Raw genomic sequence first — 25,487 nt, forward strand, 5'->3', positions numbered from 1 at the left:
AGAAAATGTTCTATCTGTCCAACAGCAGAATCAGCGTTGACAGAGACTCTATTTTGCTGTTTCGGTCTACTTACGTTTATAAAAAAAACATTTTTAACATGAATAAATTAACATTTAATTGATCAAAACTGTATTTTAACCAATTTTTTGTATGAATAATTCTATAAACTGACACAATAACTTCAATCTATGCTTTAAACGTTGTTTCACAGAATTATTGCGTCATTTACTTCAAACAGTTTTTATTTCAGGCCTGCGTTCATTCAAAAACGGCGCGGATGCTATATATGCTGCTATTGCGAAAGAACAGTCATATCAGCTTGCCCTTGAGCTTGCCTATTAGTTGATTGCAAAGTGGATTCTTACAGAGGGAATTTGGGAGTAGGTTCCTATCCTCCTATATTTGGGACGCCGGTGAAAACAGGGCGCCGGAGGGCATATTAGTCACGTGATATTTGGAACTCATCCCCCTCCTTGGGCCTTCTAGATGCTAAACGTCACGTGTGAATTTCACGAACCTTGATCAAATCGCCCCAGGCGCCCTGTTTTCACCGTCGTCCTATATTTGCATTATGCCATATATTTGTTTGTATTGTATTGAACAATCATGAGCGATCCACATTCTGAAAGTGCGTGGCGATTATTTATGCCTTCCACCATTCAATTGTTCTGAATACACTTTCTCAATTTCAAAATTGATATGAGAGTGCTGAAGTACCTAACCTATATGGCATAGTGCCATCTGAGGGCTGTTCACGGGCCCTGTGTGCGGTCGGACCGCACACAGCCTCGAAGCTCCGCCCACTGCGTCCCTACGTCAGCCTTCAGTCACCGACACAGCGACTGCTGTGGCCGGTCGGGACTGGCCACAGCGGACCGTCCACCGCACGCAGCCGTGACGTCAGAGCCGCCTACCCATCCTTTACCCCCACGCCTGCTGGACGCACCGCACACACCGCACGCAGCAGTGTGCGGTGCCCGTGAACACCCCCCGGCCCCCTGGCCATGTCCTTAATCCAAATCACTAGAAATTTGCCACTTATTTGTATGCCATGTATGTTGGATGCTTGAGCCAAGCTGCTGCGCGCCCTAACTCTTCAACAATAACAACAGTATGCCATGCTTGTCCTACTTGTTTTAACATCTCATGCAAACAGGTGTCAAATATCCATACCAGTCAAAGATAAACATGACACTTTGTCATTTTCAGGCTGTATTTGAACCATTCCACTTTTCATCAAAGGCTACATAAATAAGATGAAAGAAGCATAATCTGAAGAATGCATTGTAGTTCAATTTATGTTGCAATATTATGAGGTTATTTATCAAATGGTACACACAGTGTAGCTTTATCGTCTACTAGTTCACTGTTCTACTGGTACCATCAGTAATTGTGGAAATGGCTTCATACTGGGTGATTTTAGTCATTGTTTTGGTCCATGTCGTGCTGTATGTAACGGACACAGTGCTCAAGGTAAGCCAGCTTGATGCTTAATTTTCTTTATTGTATACAAATCCCTTCACCTTGGAGATGCTGATGGGTTCCATTGCAATGGCAGTTCAATGGTTTCAGTTGAAGAGCAGATACTTTGTTTTGCTATATTTTATCATTGCAAATCCAGAGGCGCACTTAGCATCTATTAATCAAAATGATACCGTGATACACACACAATGATATGGAATATATGATGGAAAGATTAATCAAAATAAAGCTTGATGGATTGAAATCGCTCTGTAACTGTACACTTTGTCAACAACTGATCTTACTGGTAGCCTTTAGTTCGCAGCAACTCCAGCTTACTGGTGAGCGGTCCCCCGATTTCATTCCTCCCTGCCCCCGTTTTCAGTCCTGCCTGCACCTGCCGTACCTGAACCTGCTGGAGGCCTCCGGCGTCACGGTCCGTCCGCTGCAGCTCAAGTGGAGCACGCGCGCGCTGAACCGGCCGTTCCAGCGGTGGGGCGCTGGCGGCGGCCGACTGGCGCGGCTCTGGTTCTCGGCCGGGGTGTGGGTCACCTGCGCGCTGCTGGTGCCCTCCGTGCTGCTGCTGCTGCACACGGTACACTCACTGCTGAGACCGGCGGCCGCCGAGGGAGCGGCGGCCACCGCGGCGCCGCCCGCCTTTGTACTGGAGCCCGTGGTGAGTGGGGCGGGGAGCAGGAGAGAGCGGGAGAGAGGAACCGGAGTCCTGAGGGAGCGGGCAGGGAGGGTGGCGTCGGAAGCAATCCAAGCAACGTAACAATGGGACATATTTCGAGAAAATGCAGCACACTGACTGTCCGCAGTTTTATGCCATAAACTACAACGGTCGCCATGAGTACAGTCGATGCTTCAATATACCGTTTCGCCCCGTCTCCGGCCTATCGTTACCGGTGCTGTGGTGCATCACCCCGCCGTACTCTCCCCTCTCTGACGCCCCCCCCCCCTGGCCTCCGTCAGCTGCCGGGCGTGAACCTGCCGGCCGAGGACGTGCCCTACTATGTCATCACCCTGCTGGTGTGCAGCGTCTACCACGAGTGCGGACACGCCGTGGCCGCCGTCCGGTGAGCGCCGTCATTGATAGGGGTGCGGGAGAGCCTTTGTTAGGTCCGCCTAACAGGTCCGTCAGCCCTGTCTACCGATTAATGCCGCCTCCTTCTACCGAACTCGGCAGACGAGTCCATTTTATGTTCCGGGTCGAAGACTGAAAGTAATCAACATCTGCACGTCCTCCCCAGGTGTCTAGGAAGCGATGAGAGTGATATTTTCGCAGATAGTTTTTATTCGGTGGCTGTTTTATAGGAATAGGTCTGTCTGAGTGATGATATTTACCTTATTCAGCGCCATTAAAAAGTTAGCTAGTGGGGGCCGCTACCGGCTACAGCGTCTCGTTTTGGGTCCTCGCTGCCCGCCTGTCCCCGGTGGTAAATCCCCCACGACGCGCTGTCGGCTCCCGTCAGCCATTCCCTCACGTCCCCCCCCCGTCCCTGTCGGTCAGTGAGCAGGTGCGTGTGTTCGGCTCCGGCCTGCTGCTGGTGCTCGTGCTGCCGGCCGCGTTCGTGGACGTCTGCTCGGAGGCGCTCTCCGCGCTGCCGCCGCTCCGCCGACTGCGGGTGCTCTGCGCCGGCGTCTGGCACAACGTGGTGCTGTGCGCGGCGGCCGCCGCCCTGCTGGCCGCTCTGCCGCTGCTCACCGCGCCCCTGTACAGGGTCGGGCAGGGCGCCGTCGTCTACAGCGTATATCAGGTCAGTATAGCACAGAACGGAGGCGTCTACAGCGTCTATCAGGTCAGTAGCTGATCCCAGTTAATACACGAAGCGCGCCCTTCAACACACAGACGTGCTCGAGCCTGATGTCTATAAAATCTCTTAAATGATTCTGACATTTGCACCATTAAATACGCCGAGGTTACACCAATATCTTTCTCATTTATTGCACTTTTACCAGGTCTTCAAGGCACACACACAGTTGTACAACAACTATAAACACTCGCACTGTCTCTATGCGTCTCTGATCACTTCACGCACCCTCTCTACCCCTCTGCACGCACCCGCCCTTACCCCTCTCTGTCTGTTGGTGACGCTCTGGGCCGTGTTTGCAGGACTCTCCGCTGCACGGCGCCACCGGTCTGTCGGCCGGCGACCTGATGACGGCAGTGAACGAGTGCCCGGTCCGCTCGCGGCGCGACTGGCTCTCGTGTCTGGCGCGCGCAGCCTCCGAGCCGCAGACGGGCTACTGCGTCTCCACCGACCTCAGCGCCGCCTACGACGAGACCATACACCATCGTAAGTACCGGGATAGGCGGAAGAGACCATACACTAAAGTAAGTACCGTCCGGGATAGGCGGACGAGACCTTACACCATCGTAAGTGCCAGAGAACATGCATTATTGAGACAGAGACGATGCACCTCGTGCTTTCAATATTGTGACACATGAGGGTGACAGGTAGGAGGTTTGGACCATTTTTGAGCATTGTAAATGGGAAATGAGCGGATAGTTATATAGCACATGCTTAATTATGCAACTTCATACCGTGGGAATAACGTTGAAGGGAAGGGACACAGTGTGGCCAAATTGGTGATGTTGCGGGGAAAGTCACCCCCAATGAAAAGTATAATGACATCCTCAGAAATTTTGAAATTACATCATCACGACGTTTTTGTCGTGCAAGCATACCTAGTGTAGGAATAAAGACTAAAAATGTTCCAATGCACGATTCGCATCGTCATACTCGTACTGTCGCGCTTACATGTTGTTTTTTATACATCTTTAATGACAATATTTGAAGTTTTTTTTGTACTTTCCACCAGAACTTGACGTCAGGTATAGTTTTTCCACATTAGGTACCTGTAAAAACTGCACCTAAAATGAGGCTGTAGACGAGTTTTTTTCTAAAATAGTGACATCCTCATACGACTTTTTATACATCCTCCCCCTAACGCTTAACCAATTTGGCCACACTGAAGGGACAACACCTTTTCACCCTTTGATTCCAAATATCTCGCTGCGTAAGAGTAACTGAGTGACCATCTAAATATTATTATTTTTAAATAAACGATCGAGAACTGCGTCTTTCATTTAATCACGTCAATGGAAACAAATATCTGCAGCGCTTTACCCCGATTTGTTCTTGGTGAGGGTGTTCAGCTACTGACGCTCTTCAGCAACCTCACCATCCTCACGATCCCCCTCCTTCCGTTGCAGCGTACGCGCGGGACGACACTGGCCTGGTGGAGTGCTGCGACGCCTCCAACAGCAGCTCGCACCTGTGTTTCGAGTTTGTCGGCGACGACGGCACGCCAGACTGGACGGCGCCGCCGTTCTCGTGTCTGCCGGCGCGCGCCGTGCTCGACTCCGGCCCGGCGCGCTGCCAGACCACGGCCTCGTGCGGCGAGCCGGCGCGCTGTTTCCGTCCGGCGCTGGAGCCGGCCGTACGGCTGCTCTCGCTGCGGCGGCGTGCCGGGCCGGCCGTGCTGTTCCTGGGCGCGCCGGGCACAGTGTTCGCGGACGCGGCGGTGTCCGACCACGAGCCGCGCTGGTGGCCGCTGCCGGCCGCCGCGCCGCGCCGCCTCCAGACGCTGGCGCACTACGTGCTCTCCTTCTCAGCGGCGCTGGCGGTGCTGAACGTGGTGCCCTGCTTCGCGCTGGACGGCCAGTGGATCTGGGCGGCGCTGCTGGAGGCGGCGCTCGGCGGCCGCGTCTCCCGCCGGAGGAGAGCCACCATCGAGCGGGTCGGGGTGCTGGGCGGGTCGGCGCTGCTGGCCGCCAACGTGGTGCTCGGGCTGCGCAGCGTCTTCAGGGCGGCCTGAGGTCAGCGGTTAGTGAACCACGAGTCCTTGTGGTGCTTTCTGAGAAGAATTCGTGGAGGCGTTGTTAGAGTTATACTCCGGGTGCTTCCTCGTCGCAATAAGTGATGGTAGGGCATTACGTCACGTAAACTATGCACTGTCATTTCGCCAGGCACCAATCGGGTGGCAAAGCTGATTATGCTTCAATGATGCACTGTGGCCCTTCGCCATTTATACTCATAACACACTTTATGGGTGTGATTTCCTGCTTCCTCCTGTCAATTATAACCTCTGCTGTGATGGGGTGATATAGAAGTGATCTCATATTTGAAATACGGCGCGCTTCAATGCACTTTCGTTGATTGGAATGCTTCAGGCAGCTGTTGGCCGGACTGCAAGCGCTTGGAGATCGCTATTTGTTAGATAGCCTTCTAGCCGCTGTTAGGATTGTCACTTGTCAGTTCAAGCCGACTGCCGATTGTCGTTGACCCGTCATAGACCCGTACCGACAACACCGGTTATGCCACTGCACGCGGTCAAACAGGGTCCGCATGACACTCGACTCCGCGAGCCGGCGTTTTAGCTCTTCAACTGCGAGTCCCCGCGGGTAATGTGCATTGTGCATGCACTGGCATGCACGGTTGTTAGTGCGTGGTGTGCAGTGTGCGTACAGTGGATGATATCCGTGCATTGTTACATAAAGCACAAATATACTTTTTGCGAATTTATATTTTTGGGACAGTCTGCTTCTTCCTGGGTTCGTGGGGATATGGCGGATTTTCACCGATCGACCTACGCGCGAGCGACATAGTTATTGGGCGACTGGGGCCCTCATAGCGATTCAAGAGTTGATACGAAACTGCAAAACATCCATAACCTGACTCACCAAAGTAGATTCAAGTAGTAGATGAACAGGAGCAACAGTTGAGATGGCTGCTACAAACTTGTCAGGATGATGCAAGATTCATTGCTTGTTGGAGCTCTTTGAATGTCTTTTTGCCACAAGCTAAATGCTGTTTGATGAGTGCCTGTAATAAAACAACAGGTCTGGTACTTTTCTCATCACCCTCAACAATAGTTAAGGTGAATTTAGCCTATTTGACTGCAATAAGCACAGTGTAAGCATTGATCACACTCCTCCCACACTTTGTTTTGCTGATAATTCAAGAATGAATCATTGCAAGGTGATCACATCCCTGGTTGCAGAGATGCTTTCTGTTAGCTTTACTTTGAACATATTAAAGTGCAATATTTCAGTACAACATATTGGTGACTAGCGATGGTACATTGTGGCTCACCTCATCTTGAACAGACCGATGCAGCTCAAACTCTTCTCGGACCCATGCCTTCATTGTGGCCCTGTCCTGTTCTGGGACTGATTTGATGGACCTCAGAATGGACCTGTAGAGAGTCAGGACTTCCTGCCGCAGCATGAACTGAAAATAAAGATGGATCCTAAATGAGGTGATAGGACTGCAAATTCGGAACCTGCTAGGCGCTAGCATAACAATATAATAAATAGGTACCAAATAATCTAGCCAGCTTTCCAAGAGGCCAAACAGCACATTTAATTTTCAATGTTTCAAACAGTCAAAAGACAAAATTGAGGGCATACTCAGACTTTGTGCTGAAAAAGTAGGCCATTTATCCTGAAGCATATCGATGGTGCATTACAATATTTGGTGATCTAATGACATACCTTTTTCAAGCTCATTGCATTGTTGATTGACCTCATTTTTTAGTTGGATACTTGATAAAAAAGAAAATGTCCCGGTCTGCCTCTGTAAGACTTCAGGTTCAGGCACCACTTCACATCTTTTCACCCCTCGGTCTCTTGTGCATTTGACATCAATCGTATGTAGATTCAGTAGCCAGGCCGTTATTACCAGCTCAAGCTTAGGTCAATTCAATTACTGTCACGATTTAAGTACTTTTTAGCTTATTTTCTTCGAAAATACTGGAAAATACATCCCTACTGGTCCAACACAGCGCAGAGCGCGCAATACAACCAAGAAAACAACACTGCGCAACTAATCGACGATAGAGCGCCAGAAATGTCACACCCACAATTACCCAAGAGTATTAAAAATAGTTTCTGTGACAAGGTATCCCAACTTTCTACAAAAGTAGCGCTTAACATATTACAATGAAAATATAAATACTAAAATCAAAAATAAAAAACAATTTTACCTGAGGCCGACCAGACGCGATGCACCCATTTCATACAACACGCCGCTGCCTGTGGGTGGTAGGTACTCGACCCCGTCAGGTCTGAGACGGGTTGTTAGCCCACCAGGGGTGTCAGGTGAGGTCACAGGTCGGGTCAGGGCCCAGGTTTGAGGTCGGGACCCAGGTCAGGTCAGGGACACTCGAGTCATGAGTCAGGTTTGAGGTCGGGACACAGGTCACAAGTCAGGTCAGAGTGAGGTCACAGGTCGGGCCATGAGTCAGGTCAGAGTGAGGGCACAGGTCAGGTCAGAGTGAGGTCACAGGTCGGGCCATGAGTCAGGTCAGAGTGAGGTCACAGGTCGGGCCATGAGTCAGGTCATAGAGAGGGCACAGGTCAGTTCAGGATTCAGGGCAGAGGAGAGAGCGAAGGTCAGCGGTCAGGTCCATGGTGTTTTGGTGAGGTCAGATGTCAGGTCAGAGGAGAGGATTCAGGTCCCAGTAAGGCCGCAATCGATAAGACATTCACAGATGACGCGGGCGATGCAGGTATTTATTGTGTTGATCAAGCAAGAATATCCCGATAGGAGAAAAAGTAATATTTTGCGTTCGTAACGATTCGAAGCCATAATTTCCTGACGAAGATTTTTAACAGTTGCCGCCGAAACTTCTTTCTGACAAAATGAAAACTGAAAATATTACAAAGGCAAAACGGAAAAAAGCAAATGACGATTTAGATTTGCGAGTCAAAGCCTTCGTCCATTCAGTGTTCCGCGGCAGGTGCCTCGTGACATTATCGCCCTAAGCTCACCCACTAGCCAGTCTCAGACTGACCGCTATCCGCGCCGCCGTCCCCCTCCCCCTTTGCACCCTCCCCGCCCGCCCCCTCCCCCGCCCCGCCGGCCGCTCCGTCCGACACCGTCTGCGCGGTGGCCCTCTGGTCAAACGACACTCTCCGCTGCACCGAGTCGGCGCTCCGCAGTCCGGAGCGCAGCGAGCTCGGCTGGGAGGCGGCTGGTGAGCCGCCGCCCCCGCCCTCCGCGGCCGGGTCGGCCGGCGAGCTCCCGCCGGCCGCCGGGGGCGCCGGGGTCTGCGGGGGCGCCGGTGTCTGTTCCCCTGGTGTCGGAGACTCCGCTCTCGTCTGGCTCTCCAGGCAGGGCGCGGCGCTGGCGCGGCGCCGCTCCGCCTCCGCCCGCCGGACGCTGGGGTCCATGAAGCCCTCGCTCTTGGCGTGCTGCCGCTGAGCTGCCGGCGCCGGGAGGTGGTGCTCCGGCTGAGGCCGGTCCGGTACCGCCGGCGCCGCCGGGGCAGCCCCGCTCCCCTCACTGCCTGCAGCCGGACCCCGGTCCTCAGCGATAGCCGCCTCGCTGCACGTATCGCGACGCTGCGCGGCGGTGGGCCGGCGGCGCCAGATGTCGGCGATCTCCCCGCCGCCCGACAGACCGTCCCCTGTCGGCCGGCCCGGGGTCACCGCTGTACCTCCGGCGCCCTCGCTGCGGGCGGCGCAGGGCGGCAGGACATCCGGCGCGGTCCGGGGGTCCCCGGACGGTGTGGAGCGGGAGGCCCTGGCCGGTCGGCCGCGCGCCGTGATGGGGCGCTGCGGCCGACCGCAGGCATTACCACTGGGCGGGCGGCCGGGACCGTCCTCCCGCAGCGGCACACAGCGCTGGTCGGACTCTGAGCAGACCAGCTCTGGGGAGAGGCAGCTGGGCTCCGGGGATAGCAGCTCCGAGGAACGCTGCTGTAACTCAGGGGATGTCGGCTCGTCATGGCGCTGCTCCGGCTCCGCCGATCCCGGCGAGTGTATGATGTCCGCCAGCAGCCGCTCCAACCGGCTGTCCTTGATGTTGGTGAACGGGTCGGGCGGCTCGGGCTGCCGCGCGCCCCGGGACGCCGAGCTGACCCGCGACCGGCTCCGGCCGTCCTCCGAGAGCGCCTCCCAGCAGCCGAGCTCGGCGTCCTCCAGGGCGTCCCGGAACGCCTCAGACGTCAGCGCCTCCTCCACCAGCTTCTTCCTATCCACCTCCATCATGCGCCGCTCGATGTCGAACACGGCCTTCATCTCGTGGATGCGCCGCATCCCGGCCCGCTCGTGCTGCGCCAGCTCCTCCTGCCGCTCATCCAGCTCCTGGAGCGCCTCCTGGACACGCCGCTCCTCCTTCTCCTGACGCTCGACACGCTCCACCAGGAACTGCCACTCCTCCTGGAGTCTCCTCCTCTCCTCCCGGATCCGCTGACACTCCTCCTCGATCACGGCATTGATGATTTTCTCCTCCTGCTCGCGGAGTTCGTTGCGCTGGAGGATCTGGAGTCCCTCAGTCACCCACCACTCCTCCAGCTGCTCCAGGTGGCGGCGCGTCCCCTCCAGCCGGATCCGGTCCTCCTCCAGCCTCTCGCCTTCCTCCTCCAGACGCTGTTTCTGCTCCTCGATCAGCGCCCGCTCCCGCAGCAGGCTCTTACCGCCCGGTGAGCGCTTCCTCTTCTTGCGGCGTCTCTTTTTTAGGCGCGCGCGGCGCTGCACCTTCTCGGCGGAGAGCTGTCCCTCGGAGGGAGGCGTGACCAGCTCCAGCGCGAAGGCGGCGTACGTGTCCTCGGCGTTGACGATGCTGCCCTTCCGGGCGCCGTGTACGGGGATCCTCTGGCCGCGCAGCGTGAACTCCGGCTCGATGAAGCAGTGTCGGTAGACGATCCTCCTACCGAACTGGTCCTGCGTCTCCCGCTGGCAGCGCGCCATGTCGAACGCCCGCCGGCCGCCGGGGGAGGTGACCGGCCGTCGGCGGCTGCGCGGCCGGCGGCGGGCCGACGCCGAGCGCGCCGCCGGCTGCGCAGAGCCCCGCGAGTGAGAGCACGGCTCGGCGCCGCCGGCGCGGGCCGGGCTGCGGTCGCTGTGCGCGCTCTTGTCGCGCGACCAGTGCGCCTCGCCGGGCGGCGGCCGACCTGTCTTCTCATACAGGGTGCGGTCCCAGTCGTTGTACAGGTACGAGGAGGAGCGCCGGTCGGTGGGCGCCGACTCGTCCTTCACTATCTTCACTCCGCGACTGGCCGCCGACTGTGTGCCGCGCGGCGGGGCGGACGCTGCGCCCTCCCGCTGCTCCCGCTCCGGAGAGGGCGGCGCAGCTGTCGGAGTGAACACTCCCGACTCCTGAGTGTTGAGAGTTGCGCCGGGAGCCTGTACGGGAGCCTGCTCCGCTGAACTGGCTCCGCGGGAGTCCGGAGTCTCCTGTTTCACTACCGGCTCCTCCTTGACAGCAGTCTCTGTCGGCTCGCTGGTCTCGCTCTTAGTCGTGCTGTCCTGCGCGGGAGGCTCGGCGGGGCCTGGCGCCGGGCGGGTGGCTCCCGAGTCCCCTGCCTTCACCGCGCCAGAGCCGGAGCCAGTGACGCTGCTCCGGGCCATCATATCTTTCAGACTGGCGCCGGCAGCGGCGCTCAGCGACGACAGCCGCTCGGTGAGGCCCGACGGCAGGTCGGCCGCCGACCCGCCGCCGCGGGACGCCGAGCCCCGCGCCGCCGCCGACCCCACCCGCGGGACGGCGGCCGGCTCCGGCGGCGGCTCCGGCGGCGGCTCCGCGGGCTCCGTCTGCGGCTCCGACTCCGGGACGGTGTCAGCCGGAGCCGGCGGGTCGGCCGGCGGGACTGGGTCCGACTGTGAGGGTGTCTGCTGAACGGACACCTTGCTCGCCACCGCAGAGCCATCCCCCACGCCGTCAGGGTTGGATGGGTCAGTGGGGTTTTCGGCCGCCGGAGCAGCAGATTTATCCTCCTCCGTTTTGGCGGCGTTTTCACTGGAGGCGTCCTGTTTCGATGAGGATATTGTTGGTTTTGAGGCCGATTCGTTTGGACTCTCCTCGCTTTCAGCTGCCATTTTGATTTAAAGCGAAAGATATAATAAAAAGTACCAAAATGAGCGATCCTCTATTTACACGGCATTTTTTACAGAAAAGACTATGCCACTTATTCGTTATGTAAGACTGAATCAATGTCGTAGATCATCAAAGAAAAGAACATTTTGGCCGGCGCAAATGTCTACGTAAATTTAATGGTTATGCTGCACAGAAATTTGACTCTTTTTACAATAATTTGTTATATGTTTTTAAAAAGCAGCACACCTCGACTAATTTGGAACTGAAAAGGTAAGTTTCTTGATTTTTAAAGCCGACATACGCCAGGGTATACCAAAAGACACCTCTGAAGGAAAGAGCCCGAAATACAAAGCGTCCGATAGTGTTCAAATCCGACAGCAAGCGAAATCTGCGGCGTTCAGAAATTGTTACAAGTATATTCATAAGCACACCGCATAACACTAGCAATAATAGATACCTAACCCAGAGGCGGATCCAGCTCAGGTTTTTTTTTGGGGGGGGGGGCAAACCATAACAATTTATCGATTCTTTCCATGCCTCGTCCATAGGCGTAATGTTAACCCGCGCCCCGTAGGGCTACCGGCGGACCCTACCATCCGTAGGGGGGGGGGGGGGGGGGCGTTTCGGCCCCCCCCTAAGATCTCGGAAAGTTACCGGCCGATTTTCAAAATTCAAACGGCGTTCGATAGCCCCACCCGGGAACTACCTTGTGACCAAATTTCATTGACCTAGGTCAAACCGATGACGTCACAGGTCAGGTCAAAGGTCAGATTTTCACCGTTCACAGGCAATTCAAGAAATGTGCTGTGAAAGCGAGTAAATTGGTAATTTGTTGAAAACCATCGATGGTACATTGTTCGCCAAACACATACTTTGCTATCTGAGGTCACTGATACCAGGTCAGGTCACAGCGAGGTCAGGTCACCGGGGTCACAATATGAATGTGTCGTGTGATACATGTTTTATGGTCCATTTTACATGACAAATGCGATTATGTGGGTTAGGCAGCCTTTGGGGCCAGCCTAGGTCACGTTTTTGTGAAGGTCAGGTCAAGGTCAGGTCAAATTAGGTCAAATTTCAAAGTTGATATTTTTGCATAAAATGGGTATCGATTCGATGCAGCTCGTCACGGGGAGTCTAATGGTGGTCTTCGTTTTGCTCTACGAGTTCTACAATTGCCAAAAATTGAGTTTGAAAATTTGACGTCATCATTTTTGAACAGTTTTTTCGCTATAACTTGGCCAAAAAACGAGGTATCGATCTGAAATTTGGTATGTAGATAGAAGACGGTAGGCACTATCACATATATTCCGGTTTTTTTTCGAAACTCAAAAAAACTTTTTGGATTTTTTGGCGAATATATCCAAAAAAATGTTTTTTTTGATTTTTGGGGGTCAAAACTCAAAAATTTCAAAAATTCGAGATAGCAGTTTTGTAGCCCTGTCAATTCTACACCTTTTATGTCTGATCATTTTTCTGTATCTTCAAAGCTGTAGTCCTGACAGGTCTTCTCGCGAAGGTCTTTTTTCGGTCGAAAATGATAGAACATGACGTCACTCTGACGTCATTTGTGGCCAACCTATCATAGCCTCTGGAAAATTTTTGGTCACAATGTGTAAAATTGATGCCCGGAGGGGTCCTGAAAGTTTGGTGGCGATATCTCCAGCCGTTTAGGAGATATCGACCGAAAAGGACAGGGGGGGCCGTTTCGGCCCCCCCCCCTACGGGGCGCGGGTTAAAATTATGCCGTTGGGGGGGGGGCAAATGCCCATTTTGCCCCCCCCCCCCCTGGATCCGCCACTGACCTAACCAACGCAAAATGTTTCGTATGAAAACAACGATACGGTTAAAGGCGTCCCCGAAACGGTTGATGCCGACAAAATCGGCAGCATCGTAACATGTCGCACTTCACTGAACCCTACTGTATAAGTGTATAGTAATACCACCTAACCAATATATGTGTAAATCCCCGTATTGCACTGTTCTAATACCCCGTCATCAGATCAGCTATAATACCAATTACCATGCCAACGTACTGCTATAACGGCAAGTCGGCTCACGAACACAGCCGGTTACAGTGTGGCCCGTAGCCACACACAGCGCGCAGCCAAAGTTATAGCCACTTCCCACTACTCCCTGTTCAACGAACAGTAACAACTGCTGCACAGTCACAGTCACAGAGTCCCGTACCCCGTCCCGTCTGACTGTAGTACCCCCTCCGCCGTCCCTCGGGTTACCTCTACTGCGCCTCACACCACTCACATGTGCGCTCCGCGCCGGAGCCTCCAGGCCTCGCCGTCGCCGCTGCTGAGCGCCTCCCAGGCGGCGCGCGCGGCTCCCGCGCGGGTGAACCCCACCACCCGCGAGTCGGGCGTCAGCTGAGCGCCGCGCGCCGCCGCCAGCTGGCGGACGCGCGCCTCCACGGCCGTCGGCTCCGGGGCGCCGGAGGGCAGCGTGTCCAGGTTACAGGCGACCTCGACACGGCCCCCGTGGACGAACGCCATCGCCTGAACGCCTGGATAGGAGGGGAAGGGTCAGACTCTATAGACTCCCCCCCCCCCCCCCCCCCACATATACATACACTGTTCAGGCTTCACCTCGACACTGAACGTCAGTGACTGAACGTCATCGGCTGAACGCCTGGACGGAGCCAAAGGCCGGTCAGACACTGCGATTTTCTACAACCCTGTACTCTCACTGACAGCTCACACACTGCCACCGCTTCAAGTCAGACTGAAATGGGAGTGTCTGTATTTTGTACCGTAGTCCCGGCCACGACCATCGCTGACATCAAATGACGGCAGGGTGGTTCGATCGACCGGTATATTGAAGCTTCATCGCCGCTGTCGGCACTTAGGACTTAGGAAAGAGACATTTCACTAAGTGACAGCGCATAACAACATCTCCTTCTGCTGTCCTGACGTCTCAGCTGTTTGTCCCTCCCTCAGTCGCGTCCCTCCGCTCCGTCCCTCACCTGGTCACCCCACTAGTGTGGCGGCCCTCCGTCCCTCCGCTCCGTCCCTCACCTGGTCACCCCACTAGTGTGGCGGCCCTCCGTCCCTCCGCTCCGTCCCTCCGCTCCGTCCCTCCGCTCCGTCCCTCCCCTGGCCACCCTCCTAGTGTGGCGGCCCTCCGTCCCTCCCCCGGCCACCCTCCTAGTGTGGCGGCCCTCCGTCCCTCCGCTCCGTCCCTCACCTGGCCACCCTCCTAGTGTGGCGGCCCTCCGTCCCTCCCCGTCCCTCACCTGGCCACCCTCCTAGTGTGGCGGCCCTCCGTCCCTCCCCGTCCCTCACCTGGCCACCCTCCTAGTGTGGCGGCCCTCCGTCCCTCCCTGTCCCTCACCTGGCATCCCGCCGGGCGCCGTGGCCCTCAGCTCGGCGGCGACCTCCCTGCCCACCGCCAGGTCGGCAGTGTCCAGGGTGACGTTGTAGTTGGTCATGTACGGAATGGCGCCAATTCCTGGAAGGAAACGACGCGCATATTCAGGACACATACAGGCAGGGAGCGACAAACAAACGTGCCTCCAAAACACAACGTATGAAGCTAAGAGCTTTTAACCATACTGGATTCATTGGCATGTTATGAACGTTTTACTGCATGAAGGGCGAATGACGGGCAGCCCTCGCCTGATGACTGTCCGATCCCATCTCTCTAGACTGACTGTCGGATCGCATCTGCGACCCCCAGCCACAGGTCGGGCGTCCCACTTCACTGACCTGTGACCCCCAGCCACAGGTCAGACGTCCCACTTCACTGACCTGTGACCCCCAGCCGCGGGTCAGACGTCCCTTAGACTGACCTGTGACCCCCAGCCGTGAGTCGGGCGTCCCTTAGACTGACCTGTGACCCCCCAGCCGCGGGTCGGGCGTCCCACTTCACTGACCTCTGACCCCCAGCCGCGGGTCGGGCGTCCCTCTTCACTGACCTGTGACCCCCAGCCGCGGGTCAGACGTGCCTCGGTCACTGACCTGTGACCCCCAGCCGCGGATCGGGCGTCCCCCCCCCCCACTGACCTGTGACCCCCAGCCGCGGGTCGGGCGTCCCCCCCCCCCACTGACCTGTGACCCCCAGCCGCGGGTCGGGCGTCCCCCCCCCACTGACCTGTGACCCCGAGCCGCGGGTCGGGCGTCCCTCTGTCGATCTCCGCTGCGACCGGCCGCCGCTGGAACCAGCCCACCTGTCTGCGGCGCAGCGGCAGCGAGCGGCGCAGAGGGTCCGCCTCGCCGAACCAGAAACAGGACGTGCCGGGCACCAGGGCGGTCAGCTGGTCACCGACCGCTGGAACAAACACAGTGTCACAACACACAAACAGGGCAGTCAGTTGCTCCCCAACCGTTGAAACAAACACAAACACTTTTACAAACACAAATACTGTCATAAACACAGACAGTAACCAGCCCGAACCAGGGCAGTCAGCTACTGCTAAGTGCTCTCATAAACAGAAACACACGTCATATGACGTCAAGAACGGTAACATCGGTCTACCTGCCGCCGCTTTACATACACTAGGTACTAGGTACTAGGTACTAGGTACTAGGTACTAGGTAGGTAGGTAGGTACTAAGCAGACCCATCACCGCAGCCCAGACGGTCCCATCCCACCGCTCCCGCTCACCGCGGGCCAGCCGGGCGCAGTCCTCCAGAGTGACGTCCTCGCTCAGCGGGTGGAAGGGCACCAGGTCCACGGCGCCCAGACACGGGTGGTTGCCGGCGTGGTGCCGCAGGTCCACCAGCTCACAGGCCTCGCGGCAGAGCGACAGCACGCCGGCGCCTGCGGCACAGGCAGCGGGGTGAACGGAGTGGGACGGACAACAGTGTAGTGTAGGCGAATGGGTGGAGTGAAACAAGTGAAACAATGAATGTAAACAGAAGAAATACTGGGATCAAAATGATGACAGCAGAATGAAACAACATGGTTGTCTAGAATGTCTAGATGATAAGTTATCAGACGCTTATTATAATAAAACGGAAGAGTGACGGATGCCCGGTGTACGATCCGTAACAAGAGTAGATGAACGATGCGGTGATCCCCGTGTCGCCCCGACCTACCGAGCGTGGCCAGCGGGCCGGCCACCGTGTACACGGTCCGGTCGTAGTCGGTGTCCGGGAACACGCTGAGCACGGTGACGGGCGCGCGCAGGCCGCCCCGCTCCGTCAGCCGGCGCGCCGCCGCGGCGTCCCACAGCGGCGAGCCAGCGGCGGCGCGCAGCGGAGCGGCCGCCAGCCGCGCCACGGCGGCCGGCCGGCGACCGCAGGAGACGTTCACCAGGCAGGCGGCCAGCTGCAGCCCCGACGGCGGCACCATGGCGCTGAGGGGCTAAGGGGGACGTGACGTGGGTACGGTGTAGAGTTCATGGGAACAATGAATAAGCATGAAATAATATTACATAACAGGATAATTTATATGGAATGTAAAATTTAGTTTTTGCACAAATTTGAAGCATTTATATTTCATTTGATGAGCTTGAATTCTATTTGTTATGACTTGGTACTATCAAAACCCTGTGTAATTAAACTATTGTTGGAACAACTGTTGTTAAAGCATTTAATAATGAACATATTATAGGTAAATCAAACAATTGTGCATCAACTCCATAGAGGAGAGAGGTTTAATTCATTTTTGGCATTGCTGCAACTTCAGATATATCCTTTTGAATGTTGACAACAATTAACTTTTCCACAGCTTATTTTCCATCCCGCAGGTCAAGGTTTGTCCTAGCAACACACAAAAATCAAAACATGGATTTTATTGATAAGGTATTATAGGTATTCATGATAAGAATTTAAGTTTAAGAAAATACCATCAATTTAAAGGTATAAAACTTAAAAGTGACCATAAAAACTTTGTTGCCTGTGCTTAAATTGTCTTTAAAAAATGTCAACAAATAATGTCCAATCTATGCCCTGCTTCAAAGGCACACTGCACTACAAGGTGACTCCTCAGGCTTTTCGTGCTATTACACTTCTGGCGTAGGTACCAAGGTAAATCTCAACAAACTTGGACGCAATTTAAGAAACCTGATGTTTCCATGAAAACCGAGTGTGATAAAAGCCTGCTGTAAAAGGGGGCTCAGGTCAATATTACCAATTATTATAAACAAGAGGCAGGCTAATGTTTAAACCGAAAAAATAAATAGCATTTATCGCATTTGCCCTGGGCGATAGGTATCTAACCACACCAACACCAGATACCAGCACTCACATTACACATGATTCAGTAGGCGGAACTATGGTCAAGCGTACCCATTTTCGGGAACGCATTTTCGTTCCCATGTTTGGGAACGATAAACCCAAATATGGGAACGCCATGTAGGCATTATTTAAAACAAGAAAAAGAACCGTTAAATGACGTCCAAAAAATATAAAACGATCGTGAACCGCCTGATATTTGTCTCAATATTGTTGGGAGAGAGTTTGATATTGTAAGGCCCATCGTAGTTTCAAATAATTCCCCTATTTCTAAAGCAGTCCATCATCCGGGCCGCGAGCCCAAATTTGGGAACGCTCTCGTACACTGGCGCTGCAAGCGTTCCTTATTATGGGAACGGCGTACCCAAAATTGGGAACGATTTCACCGACGCCTTTCAGGGGCTTTTTTCATTAACAAGCATCGCGTCCAACGCCGCAAATTATTGTTAACGCAACAATCATCAGATGACCTTTCCGGCAAGACCGTCGCATGTTTCGCCCGGTCTTCTGCGCTTTTATTCCCGTCGATCTCGCAGCGGGCACGCCCCCCTCTGCAGGATTACGTAATTCACAACGCTCAGCGATGTTCAACAAGGTCTTCCATACCTATATCCACCGTCCGTGCCGAGGGTGGAGACATGTCAAGCACCTGTCTGTTTATCACCGATAGTTGACGAGTACAAGGAAGTATCCAAAAATGGGAACGCTGAATATGTTACACCCTCAAAACACCTAGTCCCAATGAAAATCTAGTTTTTTCCTTTCTTAATGAGTGTAAGTGGCAAAAGGCCTGGTAGGATGGGCACGAGGAATGATCGAAATCAGCATAGAAATTATAAATAAGCCACACAGAGCGACCTATATAAGAGAAATTCCCACAAAACGATCATGCTTAGAAACACGGAAGACAAAAACCACGCTCATGACGCTCCTTATAAAACAACACTAAACAGCTAGCATCCAAATAAAATATGTCTTTCCGGGCTGATAAAATACAGCTGAATAATTTTCGACCACTTAAACTGAGTTTACAACAGTAGTTCGGTAAAATCACGCACGTTCTACGCGGTCGTCCGCCTCGACACCAAATGTCAACAATATTACCTCGGGACTGACCGCGTGTTCGGTTGCATATGTCAGTATCTGGTGTCGCTAGTATGAAACTTCATAACCAGGCGAAAATTATTATACTTGACCTCAAAATGTAAAAAACGCTTCATTTTCCTTAAAATTGCATGTTAAATGTAGTGTAACCCATGTTTTCACCATTCCGTCATTTCAAAAAATCATTAAAAATATCATTCGACGGTCAATTTCCTTGTTCAACGGTCAGATTAAAGATAATTTGATAGAGATTTAGTAGATACTTAAATTAGCGTGCACTTTTTTGAGACGTGATGCACTAATGAGTTTTAGTGGGCGAACGGCCGAAAAATTACCTTCCGTTCTCATAAATGGGAACGCCCGTTCCCATATTTGGGAACTCCGTTCCCAAAAATGGGAACGTTCCTATATTTGGGTACTCATGACCATAGTTCCACCTACTGGATTATGATAGCCTGATGTTGAAATGAATTATGATGCCACAGTATATAGAGAACTATGATGCCTTGAATCCCGAAAGGTTGAAGCAACCTGTTCTATATCATTATCAATATACCCTGGACTGGAAGCAACAGCTACTTTTTTTCGCACTAGGTCGAATAAAAATAGAGCAAAGCCTTGGAGCAAAGAATACATACCGTGAGCACGTTCAAATATAAAGTCCATGGTCATCTGTTCGTAAATGAATTCATAATGCTGAATAGGCCAATGAAAGCGGCTATCACCATCCCAATAGCTTTGGTTGCCATAGCAGTTTCTAGATGAAATTACAAGTGAACTGTAATCTCTACAAATGAACAAAATATTTTGAATCATCTGCGCTGGTATACGCATTCTACACATGTCCGTCAATCTAACAGCAGTTTGATACAAGATACCTATAAGAAACGTTTGATATTCACGAATCTGCGAGTCTGATACTGCTGCCGCCTGGTGGCAATTTTATGTAACTACAGCTGTGAGGCGTTCGATGTAGAGGCGCTAGTGCTTCAGGCCCGTAATCGCCATGACTTAGTAGTCGGTAAAATCATATCGGCTGTCTATTTGAATTTGACGTGGTGTTAGTAGCGGCGGAACACCTTCGATTAAGGGGGGGGGGGGGGCACTGCCGACTTTTGGTCCCATTCTTTCCATGCGACGCCCATTGGCCATAGGGCTAATGTTAAAATGCCAAAATCAAAGGGGGGCGCGGTGCCCCTGTGCCTGTGCCCTCCCCGTTCCGCCGCCTATGCGTGGTGTGTGTGATCGTCTATTTGACGTAGTATATGTGACCCTCTATTTGACGTAGTATAGGTATGTGACCGTCTATTTCACGTCGTGTGTGTGACCGTCTATTTGACGTAGTAGGTACCTATATGTGACCGTCTATTTGACGTAGTATATACGTGACCGTCTATTTGACGTGTTGTGTGTGGCCGTCTATGGCGTGCTATATGTGACAGTAGACTGCATTTTGGCCGGAGCGAACACATGCTCGAGGCTGAGCTCAGCACAATGGCACGAGGCACTGTCCAACAGCCGTGTCACACCAACAACAGAGTGTGAGTCGCGTTTTCGCCATTCCGCGTCAGACCGTCGCCATCTGTTCACTATTGATTATTTTCACCGGGCGACTGTGCTCCGCCCGGGTATCATGATGTTCCCCTTCCAACCCCAGGCTCCCACTTCCGAAGCGGCTAGACGGACGCCTCCTAAGCACAGGCCAGAGTCCAGACCACGGGCGTACGTACGCTATCTATAAATAAACGTCCGTGGGCCAGACACATTCAACAAGCTAATTCGAGCACGGCACGTAGGTAGCACGGTCGCGATGGAAAAAACATGTGGCGAAGCAGTAAAACTGTGATGCAGCCTGATGACCTTTGGTGTGATAAAGGTATGCAGTCGTCTCTGCATATATCTTACCCTGGTGCATAATGCATGAGTGCTTGGGCCGTGTTTTAGGTCAACCTCAATGCCACGCTGCTCAAGAGATGCAGTGCAAGCACCTTTTTCGTCTTATAGGTGCGACTTCTGCGCAGCGAATAAAATACTTTATAACGGCCGCGACGTGCGGGGGGGGGGGGCGTTTCAACGCCCCCTCAGGTTTTTTAGCAAATGTCTATAACAAAAAGGCGGCGCGCAGCGCTGCCGTTTTTGGTACACCTGTTCATGCAACTTTTCCGCACATGTCGTGAAAATTTCACACCCGATTCGTTCAAGGTCAGGTCACCAGGTCACATCAAGTGACCTTACCTCAGAAAAACTTCAAAAGCTCGCTCTAGCTACACCGACTGATCGATCACTTTGAAACTTTCAGCTATTGATAAGAGTAGCAGTATGTATAAAATGCATAGGTATCTCGGATTTTTATATCTGTGACCTAACGTCAGATCAAATTTGCAACCTCTTCATTATGCCTAAGTCAATGTGAGAAAAATTGAAACGCGCCTCTTTTCGACGAATGTCGTTCAAAACCCACTCAAACATCACATAATAGGTAAAAATAACACACTGAATCGGAGACGTGCTAGAGCGGTGAAAACACGCCAGATGTGTTCAGCTCGACGATACGGATCGACTGATATGCAACATGACCCTTTCCAGTCAGGTCATGACCTTGACCTGAGGTCACATTTTCAAAATGACCCTTCAAGGTCAACGTATTGTTCATTCGACGCGTCTCGACGACAGGAACACAATACTGGCAAAACTAACCCGCGCCCTGGTGTGGGTCTGAGCCACCTTCGCCCTGGTGGGGGGGGCCAAAATGACCCCCCCCGTCTAACTCGAAAACGAAGAGGGCTAGGAAGACGCGGAAAAAAGCAAACGAAAGCCCATAACAAGTACGTTCGAAAGTATTTCGGTCATTTTTTCGCTAAGGTCAATATTGAGGTCGCTAGAGGTCATCATAGGTCAAATTTCAGTGTTTTCGGTGTTGCCGGACATATTCCGCTGTAGCTCGGAAACTAGAAGAGCTAGAGAGCCGCGGAAAAAAGCAATCGATAGCTCTTTTCAAGCTCTTTCGCCAAGGTTCGTCAGATTTGACCTCAGCTCAACGGTTTGGCCTACAGAGGTCATGCAAGGTCAACTTGGCAAATTTCGTTGAAAATGTTTTTAACTATAGCATGCATTCACGAGAAAATAGAGAAACGATTCATGCACCATCGTGCTTGGCTCGTCGAGACGCGTCGAATGATATATAGTTTGACCTCGAAAGGTCATTTTGAAAATTTGACCTCAGGTCAAGGTCATGACCTTACCGAAATAGGTCATGCTGCATATCATTCGATCCGCATTGACGAGACAAACACGATAAACGTCGAACGGAGTCTCTATCTCTATTCAATAACAAGTAAGTGCAGAAAAACCGCTGGTGACCTCTGGTGACCAGGGAGATGACCTAGCGTGACCTCAGCGAGGTCACAAGCAAATGGTTTCACATGGGCTGTGATTTGCTGACCCAAGACACTTCAATAACGAAATATAGGAACAATCACGCCCGATTTAGCTGAAAAACAACTACTTTTCGATTCTCCCATTGACTTATAATGGGGAGCAGCGATGACCTGACCTGACCTTAGGTCACATTTATAAAAAATCCGAGATAGCCATTTTGTAGAGCTGGGTGACATCTTCAAGTACTGTAAATTTTACATCGATCGGATAAAAGCTGTGCCTTTGAGAGAGCTTTGAACTTTTTTAGAGGTGGTGTCAGTTTTGGTGACCTTGTGACCTGACCTGACCTGACCCGAACCCCCAAAAAAAGGACATGATGTAAAAATGTTGAATAAACAGCTATACAAAGTTTCAGGGCGCTAACTCAAGTGGTTTCTGAGTTATCGCTGAAAAACCACAGGGGGGGGGGCCAAAATGGCCCCCCCCCCACCAGGGCGAAGGCTAATAGCGTGGCTCTCTTGAGTCAAAAGTTAGGTATTACCAAAACCTGAAAACGGCTACCTAACTATTTTTAGAGCTTTGCCCTCTGAAGGCTTAACCGTTGACCTGAGGTCAAATCTGAGAACAATAATCAGAAAAGTATGTAATAGGGCTATCAAATGCGCTTTTCCGCGGTCCTGAAAGCTCTTCTGATTCAAGTAGGTAAGCCGTTTGCAGTTCCCGAAGCAGTTGAAATGGACTAAATTTGACACTTGATGAACTCTGGCGATCTGACTTTTGGCCTGAGCCATACCTGAGCTAAAAGAAAATGACAAAAGCGTTTTCGTCATCCTATTTTTTACTCTCTTTGTATACCGCTTACCGCGTGCTTCTACATACGTGGCCCAGGGGCGGAGCCGAGTTAGACGGAGGAGGCGTGAAAACGTTCCTCCCCCCCCCCCACCACGACACGGAAAACTCAGGCCACCAGCACGGCGCGGGATGATTATCTCAGCCAGTAGACGGGGATTGCATCTGTTTTAATTTCTATTAAAAGAAAAATATGAAATCGATGTCGCCAAACATCCGCTGTTCTCTCCTTACGAAAAGTCACATACAACACAGCATTCAAGCGTGACAACATATCAACTGCACTCCCTCACACACCCACTGGTCCCTCGTTGGACCGAACCGTCCGTATCGGTGCTGGTCTCGGTGTCCTCTGTGACACTCGCTGCTGCGTTAGTGATTCCCACCTTTTCCTCCCGCCGGCTCCTCACGGCGTTACTGCTTCCCACCTTTTCCTCCCGCCGACTCCCGGCCAACAGCGCGAACCCAGCGTTGAGCAGCGCGGCGATCAGGGTGAGTCCCGCCAGTCCTGTCATCATCACCGGGTGAACCCGCTCCAGTCCACCACCACCCCGCCGAGCGGCGGGCCGACCACACTGCCCAGCGCGAACGACGTGCTCAGCACACTCGACACAAAGGCCTGGGTGACCAGGCCGTCCTCCAGTCCGACGCGGCGCCCCGCCGTCAGCATCAGCTGGAACGAGGGAATGTAGCCGCCGCCGAGCGCCGCCTCCATCAGCACCATGCCCAGGCCGAGCAGCCACCAGCGCGGCTGGAGACCGACCAGCAGCGGCGACGGCGGCGCCAGCAGCAGGCTGGCTGACACCACCAGCAGGCCCAGACCGATGAACACGTGCGGACGGCGCGCGCTCTCGGCCACACGCGCCCACACGTAGGCCGTGAGCGCGTACGCAGTCGTGGCGACGGTGAAGTAGAGTCCCAGCGTGGAGGGCGTGACGCCGAGCGCGCGGCCAGCGTACGGCGCCAGCGACGTGTCGAACGTGACGACGATGAAGGGGGTCATGAAGACGTTCAGCATACAGAGCCAGTTCTGCGGGCTCCTGCAGAAGGTGCGCACCATGGTGACGTAGGGGATGGACTGGCGCTCGCAGTTCTCCAGCGGAGGCAGCAGCCGGTGGATCAGAGCGGCCATCACCAGCAGGGTTCCGCCGGTGACGTAGAAGGGCAGTGAGAACCCGCCCAGCGTGTACAGGCCGCTGCCGATGGCCGGCCCCACCGACAGGCCCACCGAGGAGGCGGCGCTGCGCAGCGCCACCGCGCGGCTCGTGCGCGGCCCGAACTGACTGGCGATGATGGTGAGCGCGCAGCCAGAGACGGCCGCCGTGCCGGCCGCCTCGACCAGCCGCGCCAGCAGGCAGCCGGCCGCGAACAGGCGCGGCTCGGCGATGTGCTGCAGCGCGCCAAACACCACCGTTGAGGTGCCGGCGGCGGCCAGGCCGAGCGTGTAGAGCCGCGTGACGCCGACCGCGGGCGCCACCCGGCCCACCGCCGGGCTCAGCACCAGCTTGGCCAGCGCGTAGCAGCTGAAGACGGCGCTGATAGCGGTCTGGGAGAGTCCGCGGTCGGCCGCCTCCGCCGGGAAGAACGGGATCATCACGGCCGTCAGCGAGCCGTTCAGCAGGCTCACCAGTGTCAGCGCCGCCATCGTCTTCTTCTGAGTCAGCGTCAGCGGCGGGAGCTCGGCGCTTTCGAATGTCTGGTAAGTCTGGCTGTCCGTTTTACCAGCTACTGGCGGTGGTGGTTCTCCATCACTGGAGTTCCTTCTGCAGTCTCCGTTTGTGTTTTCGCTGTTATCTGTGGATCCATTTATCTGATTGCCGTCTTCGAGCGCTGTCGTCATTGTTTTATTCAGTCGGTGCGACCGGTGTCACAACCTAACGTTATTTGAATACCCAATGTTTCGCTAGTTGACTGTGTCTTGTTTGCTCACATCACTAACGCCATAACTGTGTCCGTTAGTAATATTTCATTAAGTTCAGCGCTGAAACTGGCTTATTATCACACTAAAGATGCTACTTCCAGCCTCATGGACATGCCACTTTGTCTTCGGGTTCTCAAAGACGAAAGGAAAACTTGCAAATATTTTAATGATTTCGACTCGTTTTCTTTGATATCGTTTCGTCACTCATGAAGATGAATGATCAAGCTGGCGCTATTGTCTATTTGCTTTACCTGCCAGCTACTCTCACCAATATAGGCATTTCCACACTCAGCGCCGCACTCACACGACCTTCTCGCACCTATAACCCATCCGCCCGCGCTGAGCTCGCTCTGCCAACTGAGCGTCTCATGGCGGCTGGTCAGGGGCCGGGACTGCCGACCGGCCGCGACACACGTGGTCGCGTCAGAGGGCCGCATAATGCATATCAATCGTACAGGGTGACGAACAGTTATTTGAAGTGCTATTGATGTTGGAAAAGGGCACAAACTCGTTTTCTACATAAAAGCGAAATAGTTCAAGCCAGTAGGTATATACCTAAATGTTCATCGCTCGATAAGAAATCAGAATGACTCCCAAATCAGAGAAAAAATTCCCCGATCGCTAGACAATGAGACAATACGAGTACAAATTCATGGATATTCATAGTAGCAAATCGTCATTACGGTCGTGGTGGCTTGAATAAGAGAATATTGTCAGCAATTGTATTACAATTTGGCAAAAAGAGGCTTCCTCAA

The 25,487-nt window shown here is 53.5% G+C and overlaps 4 protein-coding genes and 1 long non-coding RNA gene across 5 annotated transcripts; 1 reads left to right on the plus strand and 4 right to left on the minus strand.

Moving 5' to 3' along the window:
• Nucleotides 1–1,012: 1,012 nt before the first annotated feature.
• LOC122393570 (membrane-bound transcription factor site-2 protease-like) lies at nucleotides 1,013–5,620 on the plus strand. The gene is made up of 6 exons (XM_043389752.1): nucleotides 1,013–1,474; nucleotides 1,848–2,138; nucleotides 2,438–2,541; nucleotides 2,976–3,222; nucleotides 3,579–3,762; nucleotides 4,683–5,620. The coding sequence occupies exons 1-6, from the start codon at nucleotides 1,400–1,402 to the stop codon at nucleotides 5,285–5,287; spliced, it is 1,506 nt and encodes a 501-aa protein (XP_043245687.1). The 5' UTR covers nucleotides 1,013–1,399; the 3' UTR covers nucleotides 5,288–5,620.
• On the minus strand, nucleotides 3,386–7,265 carry LOC122393572. Its single transcript, XR_006258715.1, has 4 exons — nucleotides 6,966–7,265; nucleotides 6,565–6,702; nucleotides 6,153–6,294; nucleotides 3,386–3,739 (listed from the first exon to the last, which is right to left on the minus strand). It is a non-coding gene; the product is annotated as an uncharacterized LOC122393572 (long non-coding RNA).
• Nucleotides 7,266–7,531: 266 nt separating this feature from the next.
• On the minus strand, nucleotides 7,532–10,826 carry LOC122393575 (stress response protein NST1-like). Its single transcript, XM_043389756.1, has 3 exons — nucleotides 10,248–10,826; nucleotides 8,505–10,151; nucleotides 7,532–7,537 (listed from the first exon to the last, which is right to left on the minus strand). The coding sequence occupies exons 1-3, from the start codon at nucleotides 10,824–10,826 to the stop codon at nucleotides 7,532–7,534; spliced, it is 2,232 nt and encodes a 743-aa protein (XP_043245691.1).
• Nucleotides 10,827–11,545: 719 nt separating this feature from the next.
• On the minus strand, nucleotides 11,546–19,381 carry LOC122393573 (glutamate formimidoyltransferase-like). The gene is made up of 6 exons (XM_043389753.1): nucleotides 19,223–19,381; nucleotides 16,341–16,608; nucleotides 15,907–16,062; nucleotides 15,394–15,570; nucleotides 14,635–14,751; nucleotides 11,546–13,807 (listed from the first exon to the last, which is right to left on the minus strand). The coding sequence occupies exons 2-6, from the start codon at nucleotides 16,594–16,596 to the stop codon at nucleotides 13,551–13,553; spliced, it is 963 nt and encodes a 320-aa protein (XP_043245688.1). The 5' UTR covers nucleotides 16,597–16,608; nucleotides 19,223–19,381; the 3' UTR covers nucleotides 11,546–13,550.
• A 3,947-nt stretch (nucleotides 19,382–23,328) lies between these two features.
• On the minus strand, nucleotides 23,329–24,456 carry LOC122393558 (MFS-type transporter SLC18B1-like). The gene has a single exon (XM_043389736.1). The coding sequence runs from the start codon at nucleotides 24,454–24,456 to the stop codon at nucleotides 23,329–23,331; it is 1,128 nt and encodes a 375-aa protein (XP_043245671.1).
• Nucleotides 24,457–25,487: the final 1,031 nt, after the last annotated feature.

The sequence above is a fragment of the Amphibalanus amphitrite genome, unplaced genomic scaffold (assembly GCF_019059575.1).
Source record: "Amphibalanus amphitrite isolate SeventyFive unplaced genomic scaffold, NRLGWU_Aamphi_draft 000542F_arrow, whole genome shotgun sequence".
NCBI classification, from domain to species: domain Eukaryota; kingdom Metazoa; phylum Arthropoda; class Thecostraca; order Balanomorpha; family Balanidae; genus Amphibalanus; species Amphibalanus amphitrite.